This window comes from Gopherus flavomarginatus, chromosome 2 (assembly GCF_025201925.1).
Source record: "Gopherus flavomarginatus isolate rGopFla2 chromosome 2, rGopFla2.mat.asm, whole genome shotgun sequence".
Taxonomy (NCBI): Eukaryota; Metazoa; Chordata; order Testudines; family Testudinidae; genus Gopherus; species Gopherus flavomarginatus.
This window is the reverse complement of record NC_066618.1, coordinates 9,494,629-9,508,720: the sequence shown is the minus strand read 5'-3', so window position 1 is coordinate 9,508,720 and position 14,092 is coordinate 9,494,629. Positions and strand designations below refer to the sequence as shown.

The 14,092-nt window shown below is 43.2% G+C and overlaps 2 protein-coding genes across 9 annotated transcripts in view; one reads left to right on the top strand and one right to left on the bottom strand.

Moving 5' to 3' along the window:
• KLHL40 (kelch like family member 40) overlaps positions 1-14,092 on the bottom strand; it is a 249,731-nt gene that overhangs the window by 79,969 nt on the left and 155,670 nt on the right. The window lies entirely within an intron of this gene.
• Positions 1-14,092, top strand: part of NKTR (natural killer cell triggering receptor) — an 89,391-nt gene that overhangs the window by 69,943 nt on the left and 5,356 nt on the right. For 6 of the 8 annotated variants that reach the window (XM_050942420.1, XM_050942419.1, XM_050942415.1 and 3 more), the window contains 5 exons: positions 1,994-2,139; positions 7,563-10,517; positions 11,661-11,756; positions 12,434-12,493; positions 13,159-13,263. In XM_050942420.1, the coding sequence (XP_050798377.1) occupies positions 1,994-2,139; positions 7,563-10,517; positions 11,661-11,756; positions 12,434-12,493; positions 13,159-13,263 (3,362 nt within the window). The remainder of the gene's footprint in view (positions 1-1,993; positions 2,140-7,562; positions 10,518-11,660; positions 11,757-12,433; positions 12,494-13,158; positions 13,264-14,092) is intronic. The other 2 variants (XM_050942417.1, XM_050942416.1) reach the window with 1 other exon arrangement.

Below are 14,092 nucleotides of genomic sequence, written 5' to 3'. Positions count from 1 at the left end.
GGACTTTTGCATAGCCCACTCTATAGATCTGGTAGCGTCCTTTCTCCCAGGCGTTCGGAACACCCTGGCGGATCGACTCAGCAGGTATTTCCTGTCTCACGAGTGGTCGCTCCGCCCGGACGTTATGCATTCTGTTCCCCAGAAGTGGGGATTTCCCCACATAGACCTGTTTGCTTCCCGCGAGAACAGGAAATGTCAGATGTTCTGCTCTTTCCAAGGTCTCTCCCCGGGATCGATCTCGGATGCTTTCCTGATGCCGTGGAAGAGCCAGCTCCTTTATACCTTCCCACCGTTCCCGCTGGTTCACAAGGTCCTGCTGAAACTCCGCAGGGGTAGAGCGCGCATCATCATGATCGCTCCAGCGTGGCCCAGGCAGCACTGGTACACCACATCGCTCGACCTGTCGATAACCAACCCAATTACCCTGCCACTCCACCTAGACCTCATAACTCAGGACCACGGCAGGTTTCGCCACCCAGACCTGCAGGCTCTTCACCTCACGGCGTGGCTGCTGTGTGGCTAAACCAGTCAGAGTTACATTGCTCTGAATCAGTACGACAAGTTCTCCTGGCTAGCAGGAAGCCTTCCACCCGGTCAACGTACCAGGCCAAGTGGAAGCGTTTCTCCTGCTGGTGCGAAACGCTTAATCCTACTCCCACTGAGGTCTTGCTCCCCTCTATTTTGGACTACCTCTGGTCTCTCAAACAGCAGGGCCTAGCAGTATCGTCACTGAGGGTACACTTGGCAGCCATCTCTACCTTCTACCAGGCGAAGGTGGTCGTTCCGTGTTCTCTCACCCTATGCTTTCGAGGTTCCTCAAGGGCTTGGAGCGCTTATACCCTCAAGTACGCTGCCCAGCCCCGACCTGGGACCTCAACCTGATTTTAACCAGACTTATGTCTCCCCCTTTGAGCCGTTAGCAACCTGCTCACCGCTATACCTGTCTTGGAAGACAGTTTTCCTCTTAGCCATTACGTCGGCCAGATAAGTCTCCGAGCTTAGGGCTCTTACGGTGGATCCGCCGTACACTGTGTTCCACAAAGACAACGTGCAGTTGCGACCACACCCGGTTTTCCTCCCTAAGGTGGTTTCGGCCTTTCATGTTAACCAGGACATCTTTATCCTGGTCTTCCCGAAGACACACTCAACGCGACGGGAGCAACAATCGGACGTCCAGGGAGTGCATAGAGCGCTCGCATTTGATATTGAGCGGAGAAAACTGTTTCGTAAAACGCCCCAACTTTTTGTCGCAGTAGCAGACCGAATGAAAGGCCTACCTGTTTCTTCTCAGAGGATCTCATCTTGGTTGACAACGTGCATCCACACTTGTTATGATTTGGCTCGTATTTCCCCAAACCACATCACCGCGCATTCTACCAAGGCTCATGCTTCATCTGCCGCCTTCCTGGCTCGTGTATCTATCCAGGAGATATGTCGCGCAGCTACCTGGTCCTCGGTCCACACCTTTGCTTCGCATTCTGCTCTGGTTCAACAGTCAAGAGATGCAGACTTTGGCTTAGCAATTTTACGTTCTGCCACATCTCACTCCGACCCCACCGCCTAGGTAAGGCTTGGGAATCGCCTAACTGGAATGGATATGAGCAAGCACTCGAAGAAGAAAAGATGGTTACTCACCTTTGTAACTGTTGTTCTTCGAGACGTGTTGCTCATATCCATTCCAAACCCGCGCTCCTGCCCCACTGTCGGAGTAGCCGGCAAGAAGGAACTGAGGGGAGGTTGGGTCGGCAGGGGTATATATCCAGCACCATGGCGGCGCCATTCCAGGGTGCGCCCAGCTGACCGACCGAGTGTTGCTAGGATAAAAATCTTCCGACGAACGTGCACGCAGCGCGCGCACACCTAACTGGAATGGATGTGAGCAACACGTCTCGAAGAACAACTGTTACAAAGGTGAGTAACCGTCTTTTCTCTCCTGTTGGGTACTTTGTTTCCTTTTTGCTCTTTGTTTAAGGCTGCTTTTGTACTCTTCCAGCGATACCACACACCACCTCGATCACGATCCTGTTCTGAATCTGATGATGATGATAGCAGTGAAACCCCTCCTCATTGGAAAGAGGAGATGCAGAGGTTAAGAACATACAGACCACCCAGTGGGGAGAAGTGGAGTAAAGGAGATAAGTAAGATCTTTACTACAAATTTTAAACTGTTATATGTGTTACTTGTCTTCATGTTCAGAATAATAAAAATAGAAAAGATCTGTTCCATAACTTTTCTCTATTGTTACGGTCTCTCTTGGAAGCACAGTGAAAATGAAATATGTCAATCTTATAAACAGTCCTTATACAGTTTTAAATGTTTCAACAGAAGCAGCTCTATCAAGAAATTCTAGTGACTTGGTAACTGTGGTGTGAATCTTGTTATACGATCAGAGTATATGTATAGTCTTGTTCAGTTTTCTGCATTTATGTATCTGATGGTTCTTCTTCGAGTGCTTGCTCATATTGATTCCAATTAGGTGTGCGCGCGCTGCGTGCACTATCATTGGGAAGATTTTTACCCTAGCAACTCTCGGTGGGAGTGGAGTGGTGCCTTCATGGTGCCAGATATATGCCCCGGCCGACCCAGCGCCCCTTCAGTTCCTTCTTACCTCCCGTGACGGTCGTTGGAACTGTGGAGCGAAGCTTAGCAGATCTCCACTCTCCCTAGCATTCACTTTAGTACATGTTAATAGTTTTTCATTAGTTGGTTACAGTTGTTAATAGTTGTGAATTACTTAGTATAGTTAGAGTTAGTTTAATCGGGGGGGTCTTCTCCCCTATCCCGGTACCCAGGCCCGTGCCTGGGTCTCTGGGCTTCAAACCCTGCTCCATTTGCCAGAGGCCGATGTCAACGGAAGACCCCCACACTCTTGCCTAAGGTGTCTGGGGGAAGCCCACCAAGCAGACAAATACTGCATTTGCAAAGCCTTCAAGCCGAGGACCAGGAAGGAGTGGGACTTTAGACTGAAACAGCACCTTATGGAGCTGGCACTTAGGCCAGTCCCTTCCTCCATGCGCCAAGACTCAGCACCGTCGTCCTTGGTGTGGAGTGCCCCAGCGGCACCGACTGGTTCGGCACCGCGTTCTGACTCTACCAAAGACTCGTGGCGCCGGATCTTCCCGGCACCACCACCACCATGGCGCAGGTCTCTTATATCCAAGCCAGAAGAAGCAGCAGCCCAAGCAGGTGCCAGCCACATCTGGTTTGTCGGTGCGACAGACGCCGGCGCTTCCCACACCGCAGTTGGAGCCACGTCCATTGCCGGAGCGCATAGGACAAATATCAGCTCCTGCACCGTTGACTCCAGCACTGCAAGGGCCGTCTAATCCAGTGCACGTAAGCTCCCTGGGGTACGCCGCGGTTGAGCTGAGACTACCCTCCACACCAGAGACCTTTTCAACAGCGCGGGACTTGATCACACTCACAAAGCCGACTCTTCTGCAACCGGCAGCACCTCCGGCATGGTGCTGTATTGATCTGATGCAGTGTGGCTGTTCTTATGCTCTTAGGAGTTCTGCTAGCATCGTTGGCATGGATCACTTCTTCTGCATTCTGCCAACCCCAAGACTTGCTTTGTTTGGAACCTAAAGTCTCTTGTATCCAGGTGACCTAGAACACCAATGGGAACTGCTCCTCCATATTCTGTGTTCCAAAGGCATTGCAATCTCCATGACGTGTTCTTTCTGGCTACAGGTTTCTGGCATTTCAAGGTTGCTGCAGAATACAATAGAGGAATTATCTTTTGAGAGTTCCAAACTGTGTGATGCTAAAACAGATGACGCTATGCACACAAGAAGGACTATCATGCAACACTTGGTTTGTTAGGAATTTATACTCTGTTTACCAAGAGGAAACTGCTTAGACCCCAATCTTACTCCAGATCCTCTTTCCAACTTTGGTCGTAATATGTGTTCAAGATAAGGTCAAGTCCTTCCCAACGTAACTAGCCATTTTAATCAGTGGGAGGTCCTTCTCACCAGGCAGCTTCATCCTCCAAGCAATCATTTTGACTTCTTAGTCAAGCACAGCACACCAACTACATCCCTTCCCTGGATTGCACCTGTCCTACTTTCAGTGTGTTTGGGAAAGCATCACCTCAGACAAGTGGATGCTCAGCACAGTGAAGGAGGGATATGTTCTCCAATTTACCTCCCTTCCTTTTCCCAACCCACCTTCCCCGTATCTTTTTAGTGACCCTTCTCACAAGACTATTACTTCAAGAACACCAGTCTCTTCTATAATTGAGAGTGACAGAAGTTCTTTACCAACACAGAAGAAAGAGTTTCTATTCCTGGTACTTCCTGGTCCCAAAGAAATCTGGTGGCCTTCACCCAATTCTAGATCTAAGAAAGCTGAACCATTTAATTAAAAAACAAAAAATCAAGAGGCTGGTTACCCTCACTGCTTTTATCCCTTCCCTGGAGATTGGTATGCAGCACTCTTCGATTCTTAGCAGACACCAATCATTACCAGTATGCAATGCTTCCCTTCGAACTGTCATCAGCTCCAAGGGTCTTCAAGTGCATGGAAATTGTAGCAGCGCACATCTTCTGCTGGGGTGTTCAGATATTTCCTTACCTTGAAGATTGACTAGTTTGTGGAGCATCGAGCAACCAGGTCCAAAACAGCATTCTAATCAGGCAGTTGTTCTCCCATCTGGGTCTGAAACTAAATGTGAACAAATCACAGTTATAATCAGTGCATATCCTTCATAGGAGCAGACCTTAATGCCAGGACAGCCAAGTCTTATCTTCCAAACGAAAGATATCAATCTTTAGCCTTCCTTTCCAAAATCTTGAATTCATACCCAATGACAGCCGTGTATGCCTGCCTTCAACTCTGGGCCACATGCATATACGTAACTCTGCATGCCAGACTTCACCTTGCCTATCTGCAAGTTTGGCTCCATTCAATATATAGTCCTTCCCAGAACCCTCTGGCCATACGGATTTGCATACCTGCCATGAGTGCTTCAGCCTGTTGTTTGGTGGTTGGATCCCCACAATGAGTGGAAGATTATTCCATTGTTGTCCCCAGAACTGACTATGACTCTGATAACAGATGCATCTACCAAAGGTTGGAGAGCCCATCTCGGTCAACTCTGGACACAAGCTGGTCACCCCAGGAATTTTCACTCCACATAAATGTGTAGAGCTCCGAGCTATTAGTTTGCCTGCAAGATGTTTATGTCCACCATTGAGAAACTGGTGGTACAAGTTCTTACATACAGCACCACTGCCATATTTTATCTGAAGAAGCAGGGAGGTGCAAGATCGTCCCAGCTGTGCCAGGAGTCCATCCTATGGAATTTATGCATTCATCATGTTTCCCTGGAGGACTTTCACCATCCAGGATTAAGAAACACACTTGCAGATTCCTTCAGCAGGGTTTTCATAGAGCAATACAAGTGGTCAATGAGGAAGGACGTTCTCCAGATTTTTCACCAGTAACATGTTTGTTTGGAACCAACCAGAACAACAAGTGCATGAGATTCTGCTCCAGGATGGGCTGCAACCCAGATTCCATCACAGATTCAGTTCTTTTTCTGTGTCCAGTTGTCGTCTTTGTGCAATCCCTTCAATTTCTCTCATTCCGAGAGTATTCAGAAAACTGAAAAGTAACTTCAGTCTTGATGCACCAAGGTAGTATTGGTTCACAGTCCTTCATCAGCTCTCTGTTCGACCTCCGTTAACTTTGCCTCTGTTTGAGGATCTGTTGTCTCAGAACCAGGGTAAGTCTCTACATTGAAACCTCCAATCTCTTGATCTCATGACATGGATGATCTGTGGTTGAATTCTCATGAGAAATTGTGCTCTCAAGAGGTTTGGACCATCTCTGAACAGTAAAAAGGAACCCACTAGAGCCATGTATGCAGGAAAGTGGAAGAGGTTTTTGATTTGGTCACAATCTTAACATTTATCGCCCCTTCACACAGAGGCTACGTATGTACTGGAGTATCTGTTGCCCCAAAATGGTCAAGCTTTCAGTTAGTTCTGTGAGAGTTCACCTGCTTCTGTTTCTGCGCTAGATCCACCAGTCGATGGGTTTTCCATTTTCTCTCACCCTCTCATTTCCTGATTTTTGAAAGATCTACTCAATGTTTACTCTCCTACGTCTGATCCTGTACCTATATGAGATCTCAGTCTAATCCTCCCCAAATTCAATACACACACACGGCTCTGGCTACAACAGCATTACTGCTACTGTGTATGAAAGTAGCCTTTCTAGTGGCAGTCAAATCTGCTAAGAGGGTTGCAGAACATCACAATTTTCTTGTCGATCCTCCTTTCGTGGACTTCCATTTAGGCAGTTTCCTTTAGATCACACCATAAGGTAGTGCCAGCTTTCCATCTGCGTTAATCTATTCATTTGCCAGTGTTTTTCCTGAAACCTTTCCTCTAAAGCTGAGAAAACACTTCATACATTGGATGTTCATAGAGGTTTGGTGTTCTACTTGGACTTCACTAGAGTTCTCCCAAGCTTTTTATAGCTTATGCTGAGCAAGTTAAGGGTCAATCAGAGTCAACTAAGTGAATCTCTCATTGGATTTTTGACTACATTAAGCTCTATTGCAATCTTGCTGAAGTCTCTCCTCCACCAAGAGTAACGTCACTCCATGTCCACTTCATCAACATTTATGAGCAATGTTGCATTTGCTGATGGCTGCAAGGCAGTAACGTGGTTGTCTGTACATACATTTTGCACTCATTACGCCATCTCTCAAGTGTCTCATGACAATGCCAACTTTGGCAAGTCAGTGTTACAATCTCTGTTCAGATGATCTGAAGTACCTCCACCTGTAAGGGAACTGTTTATGCATCCATCACGAGTAGTGGAATGTATATGTGCACAGTCACACAAAAAACAGTTGTTCTTTGAGATGTGTTTTGCACGTATACATTCCAGGACCCTCCCACTTTCTCTGCTACTTTGGACATTATATACAACAATGCGAAGAAATAGAGAGGGAGGCAGCAGCCATACCTGCTTTATGCCCTCACCGCAGAGCACATGCTCCATCTGGTGGTACTCCTTGCAAAAGTCTGACTCGAGTGCACTGGGTGCACAAACACCTGCAGTGTATATGGGCACAATACATTTCAAAGAACAACAGTTACTGTACTGGTAAGCTACCAGTTTTTGGTTTGGTTTTTTTGGATGGCGAGATTGTGCAGTATATAAGCCAATCACATCTTTTAGCTTATCTGCATGCTGTAAAACTAATGATTTTAACAGATACTTGATAGCTATTATTTCCCAGATGAGAAGTAGCTGTCTAACTTCATAATTAATAAAAGTCATTTCACATCTGAAAGGGAATATTTTTATAGTATAATAGGCTTTTTTTTAAGATGTATATTTACCCTTGTGACACAGGGCCTTATTTACTACAAATATAACATTTTCCTGTACCTAATTTCATTCAGCTGTCTGGAGAACCAATTGTATTGATATTCTATATTGGATGGAGAAAATAAGCAAACTAATTTTAGAGGATTTCCTTTAACGTTGTGTACTTTATTTATTTATTTTTATTTTTATTTTTATTTTTATTTTAAAGGTTGAGTGACCCATGTTCAAGCAGATGGGATGAAAGAAGTTTGTCCCAGCGGTCAAGATCCTGGTCACATAATGGCTATTCTGATCTCAGTACCCTGAGGTATACCAGCCACCACAAAAAGCACCGAAAAGAGAAAAAGAAGCCAAAACACAAAAAGAAAGCCAAAAAGCAAAAGCATTTCAAGAAACATAAACAAACTAAAAAAAAGAGAGCCTCACCCTCATCAGAGGTAGAATCCTCTCGTTCTTCTATCAGGAGGACAAAGTCATCTCGGGATCATGAGAGGAAGTCTCCTTCTTCCTCAGTATCTTCTAGACGCTCATCCAGAAGAGACTGGTCTAAATCTGACAAAGATGACCAGAGTTCATCAACTCTCTCAAGCAGAGATTCTCGATCATATTACAGGTCCAGGTGTAGATCCAGATCTAGATCTAGATCTTATTCCAGAAGAAGTTCTAGATCAAGAACAGCATCTAAATTGTCTCATTCTCGAAGCAGATCAAGATCTAGCACTAACTCCAGGCACCACAGGACAGTTTCAAATTCACCACGAAATACTAAAGCAGAATTGAATGAAAATAAGCCAGATAAGACTGAACCTGTAAGAGCAGCAATACCACAGAGTGATAAAGTTGTAATACAACCTGTTGTAGCTGAAAATATTCCGGTTATACCCTTAAGTGACAGTCCTCCACCTTCCAGGTGGAAACCTGGACAAAAGCCCTGGAAACCATCCTATGAGCGAATTCAGGAAATGAAAGCTAAAGCAACCCATTTAATGCCTACCCAAAGTAACTACAATTTAGCAAATATTAAAGAGGTTAATACTTCCTCCTCCTCCCATAAGCGACAAAAGAGTTCAGATAGTGATCGAAGTGGTTATTCAAGGTCTCATAGTGAGAGAAGTTCAGATAGTTGGCTAAGATCAAGGAGCAGGTCTTCTCGAAGCAGATCCTACTCTAGATCTTACACAAGATCAAGGAGTCCATCTAGTTCAAGATCAAGATCTCGGTCAACTGGCAGATCTCAGTCACCAAATAGATACCGCAGTGACCAGTCAGGTTATAGCGGGTCATCATCTTATTACTCTCTTAGTGATGACGATAGACATGGAAGCAAAAGGAAATCTGAATCCAGTGAGCAAAATTTCCAATCATTGAAGAAAAGGCAAGAGAGTAGCTCTGAAAGTAGCACAGTTGTCAGGAAAAGTAAAGCCTATGATGAGTCTTCTCAAGGACTAAAAGAGAGTGAGAGAAGATCATCTTTAGACTTCTCTACGGATAGTGAGCATTCTGTTAAAATACAGCCAGTCCAGGAGAAAGAAGGACATTCTCAACCAGAAGGAGACAACCAGAAAGAGAATAAAAACAATTTGACTGCTGACAGAAGTGAGGAGAAATCCAAGTCTGAATGGGACAGTGACCATTCAAAAAAGAAATCTTTGAGGGAGAGAACTTCTGAACAGCATAGAAGTGGTGCAAAGACAAAAAGAAAGACTTATTCAGGCAGTAAATGGGACTCGGAATCAAATTCAGAAAGAGGAGAGACTAGAAATGGTAGAGAAGATTCTAGGCCCTCATCCAGTAAAGAGGAAGGTGAGGCCACATCAGGATCTGATACAGAGGTCAGTCTTACCAAAAGCAGGGTGAAAACTAAATCAAATTCTTCAGAAGGTTTTCTGGATTCTTCTGATCATACCTGGAAAATAAGCAAGCAACAGTCCTCCTCTTCTGCATCTGAGAATTCCCACTCCAGTTTGGCAAATATTAAAGGAAAGTCAAAAAAACGCAAACATGGGTCCAAAAAGAACCTCAAAAAGTCACATTCCAAAAAAGCCAAAGAGAAATCAAAGGAGAAAAAAGAGAAGAAGCATAAGGTTCAGAAACAAAAAGAGCTTTTTCACTGGCAGCCTCCACTGGAGTTTGGGGAGGAGGAAGATGAGGACATGAATGAAAAGCCTGTTACCAGAGATGATAAAAAACAAAAGCAACTTACTGGGGACAGTAAAGATAAAAACCAACAAGCTTATGAAAACAACAAAATGTGCAAAGATAAAACTGGAAATGATGAAAAGTATTGTGAAGATGAGAACCTCTCAAGCAGGAACACTACGTGCAATACATCACCAGATCATAGTCACCTTAATAAAGACAACAGTGAGCACAACTATTCAGCCAGTACATTAAATCCAGAAATAAATGTGGCTACTTCAAAGAAAGGTGTTAAACATATTGAAGAAAGTAAACAAAATGGATCAGAGGATGTTATGCAGACAGATGATAACATGGAGATTTGTACTCCAGATCGTAACTCTCCTGGGAAGGTGGTTGTGGACATTTTGTCTCCTGTCATCCTGAGTGCTAAATCTCAGACTGTAAATATTAATGCAAACAAAGATTTACAGAATGAGAACCCTGGACCAGACACAGCCAAACAAGGAAACTGTATTAAACAATTGATCAATGTTAAAGAAGTCAAAAAAACAGAAATACAAGACAGTAGCTCCGTCACCATCGTCGCTACTGTGGAAAACACTTTGAAAACTGAAATAACTGAAAATATACAAAGCAGTATGATAGATAATAAATGGAAACCTTTACAGGGTGTAGGTAATCTACAATCTGCTACTACTAGTAGTGCTGCAGAAGTTACAAACAGTACATCAGCACCTGACTCTAAGCCACAAGGTTTAAGAATAGAAATAAAAAGTAAAAATAAAGTCAGGCCAGGATCTCTGTTTGATGAAGTTAGAAAGACAGCACGGTTAAATCGGAGACCCAGGAACCAAGAGAGTTCAAGTGATGAACAGTCTCCTCCAAGTAGAGATGACAACAGCCAATCCAGGAGTCTAAGTAGGTCACGAAGTAAATCTGAATCTAAATCCAGACATAGAACAAGATCTCTATCCTACAGTCACTCAAGAAGTCGATCACGAAGTTCCACTTACTCATATAGGTTAGTAATTTGTTATGTACTCTCTGTTTTAGTAGTCTATAGTTTTACTTAAACAGTAAGCAAATGAATTTGGGATAGAAGTGCAAGTTCTGTGTTGACAGGATCTCTCATTTTCCAGCAGTAATGTGCTAACTAGAAACTAGCAATATATCTCTTCACTAACTAGTTTGCAATAAAGCACTTTACTTTTCAAGTTTATCTTGAAGTGTTAATTCTGTTTCCGTCACTGTTCATTTTAATTATATTTCAGTACAGTAACTCTTCACTTAATGTTGTAGTTATGTTCCTGAAAAATGCAACTTTAAGTGAAACAATGTTAAATGAATCCAATTGTCCCATAAGATTTAATGTAAATGTGTGGGGGGGTTAGGTTCCAAGGAAATTTTTTGGGAGCAGACAAAGGGCATTATACTGTATACTGTACAGGATTGTACTGTACTGTGGTTGGGAAGTGCCCCTGGCTTACCCCACACAGGCATAGCCCACTGCAGGCAAAGACGCTACGAAGCACCTTTGCAGCAGCAGCAGCTTCCCCAGAGAACAGGATCGGATTTTGCCGGGAATGCTCCACGCCTACCTCTTCCTGTCCCCACTCCACTCCAGGCCCACCTCTTCCCACGCCTACTCCACCTCCTCTCCGGAGCACGCCACATCTCTCTGCCCCTCCCCCCCAAGTCCTAAGCGCTGCCAAACAGCTGTTTAGCAGCACTTAGGATTTTCTGAGACGGAGGGGGAGGAGTGGAGATGTGGGGCTTTCTTGCTGTCACCCTCCCTCCCAGCACATCGCACTTAGGACTTTCTGAGGGGGAGGGGCAGGAGCGGGGAAGAGCCACATCTCCAATCCTCCCCCTCCCTCTCAGTCCTAAGCGCTGCTAAGCAGCTGTTGGCGGTGGGGGAAGCACTGAGAGGGAGGGGGAGGAGGCGGAGAAGCAGGACTTGTGTAATGCTTCCTTGTAAAGTCGCTGCTCTTCCACTGAATCTTACAAGCAGGCAGCCAAACAACGTTATAAGGGAGCATTGCACAAGTTTAAACGAGCATGTTCCCTAATTGAGCAGGGACGTAACATTGAAACAACATTAAATGAGACAACATTAAATGAGGAGTTACTGTATATGTTTTTCAAAGTTGTTTATCAATTATAGATCAAGAAGCTATACAAGAAGCCGAAGCAGAGGATGGTACAGTAGAGATCGGTCAAGAAGTCGAAGTCGATCTTATCACAGTTACAAGAGTCATAGGTAAGGATACGATTTTGTCAGGGAGGTCACAGAATCATGAATTCTGTGACTTTAATGGATGTCAATGACTTCTTCAGCTTCAGCTGAAGCGTTTCTCAGGGCCCTCCCACCCCTCACCTCCAGGGTCTGGAGTAGCATGGCTGGAGTGGCTTTCAGCTCTTTGCCCCCCTTTCTGGAGTCTCAGGGCTGAAGCGGCTCTCAGTCCCTCCCCTCTATCCCCTGCAGTGGGACTTGGACTGTCAGTCTCCCACCTACCGACAGGTCATGGCTTCTGTGAATTTTTGTTTATTGCCCATGACCTGTCCATGACTTTGAAAAATTCCCATGACAAAATCTTAACCTTAATCACAGGTACGTTTCTGTGATCGAGATAAGAACACTCTGAATATGTGTTTATCACAAACTACAAATCAGACACATCCTAGTAAGTTAATTTAGTTTTTTTGATGTTGAGCTGTAGCTATGCAGGTGCATCCTGGAAGCAATCTACTCTGAAATATGTATGCTTTTTAAGAATAGAAACAGATTTTTGTAACTGCTTATTTTTGAAGAATAATTATGTTAAATGTCATGCAGTGTGGACAAGGAATATCAAGAAAGTCACTTAGAATTTTTTTCTAATTCAGTCCTTGGTCCGAATTTAATGATTAAAATGTATTTCTTTGATTGTGTCACAGTCGAACCTATAGTAGAAGTCGATCCAGAAGCAGTTCATATGATCATCACAGTCGATCCAGGTATGGATTATGATACTACACGAATACTGGAAACAAAGTAATTTTTATTATGAGCAAATATATTAAGACAGTGATATTGTTCAAAGTACAGCTTTATAGTAAGCCAAAATATTGCAAACTTACCTTCCTGAAATTAAATCAGATTGTTTTAAAAGAAGAAAAGAGCAATCAGAGTATCCAGATATCAGTCATGGGCATGGTATTAGGCCCTGAAGAGAATTGAATTGATTGGTGCCCTTTACTGCTGCTTTCTACTCTTTTGTCCTTCGTTTTAAATCCCTCCAAAATTTTTCTGCTGTTTATTTTACAAGCGTATGGTCAAGGAGGGAAGTCAGGGCTTGATATTCTTTATACTTTGTGCAAAATTTGTTGACAGATTTGTAAAAAAATTTATTTTATTTAAAAATACATTATTTTTGAAAGTAAACTACTTATTTGGGTAAACCGCTGCTTTGTGAAGGAACTTTATACTCTTCCTGATAAACATTTTATTACATTTACAATTATTTTGGCTTATTTGCCAAATCCGTCAAGTAGTAATAAGAATATAGCAACAAAAATATTTCCTTATATAAATGTCTTTACAAGAAACATCCAAAATTCTAATTTTGATCATTTTAGAAAAGAACTTTCCAAAGTCTTCCATTATTTTTTCCCTGTTAAAGTAGGTCATATACTTATGATAGTTACTATAGCAGAAGTCGTAGTCGAAGTAGAAGTCAGAGGAGTGACAGCTACCACAGATCTCGAAGTTATGACAGACGATCCAGGTATGTAATTTTTCAGTGCCACGATTTCAAAAACTTAACTGTGCACAATTAATTTCCTTAGGTGCTTTACTGGAAGTTTATAAGGAACAACATTTCAATAGATGCAGTCTTTTTTCAAGTATAAAATGTACTGTTACTAGGAAATTTGTTTAATGGTAAATTAAGAACCAGAAATATAGAGAGAGAACACAAACACAGGCAATCCCTACTTCCAAGAATTCTAAGGAAAGAGGAGGGCAGAGAGATTTGAGAGGAGAGAGAAATCATTGTATTATATGTAATCCATTGTGTGTGTGTGTGCGCGCGCATATGTTCATCTCTACACATGCATATACACATTTTTTAAAAATCTGTCATTTAATTCCCATTGGCTAAATCGGGAATAGTATTTGCAGAATTTAAAATTGACCACGCTTGTGCTTAAATGTCATGGGTATAAAGGACTGAAAACTACCTCAGTTGTCAAGATTCTACTGGATGGTAGATCCTTTTTAGCTTAGACCTCAATGTCTAATACAAAAACCTTGTGAAAGGGAGACGAAAAATAACTATGCTAACAGGAATGACAATCGAAATGATGCTTCCTACAATGTAATTACAGCTACAATTAAAAGTTTCAGAGTAGCAGCCGTGTTAGTCTGTATCCACAGAAAGAACAGGAGTACTTGTGGCACCTTAGAGAATAACAAATGTATTGTAAGCATAAGCTTTCGTGAGCTACAGCTCACTTCATCTCTGAGGTGCCACAAGTACTCCTATTCTTTTTGCAGCTACAGTTAAAGTACCTCTAAGTGTAATTACATTTACACTTCTATAAACTTTGGCTACA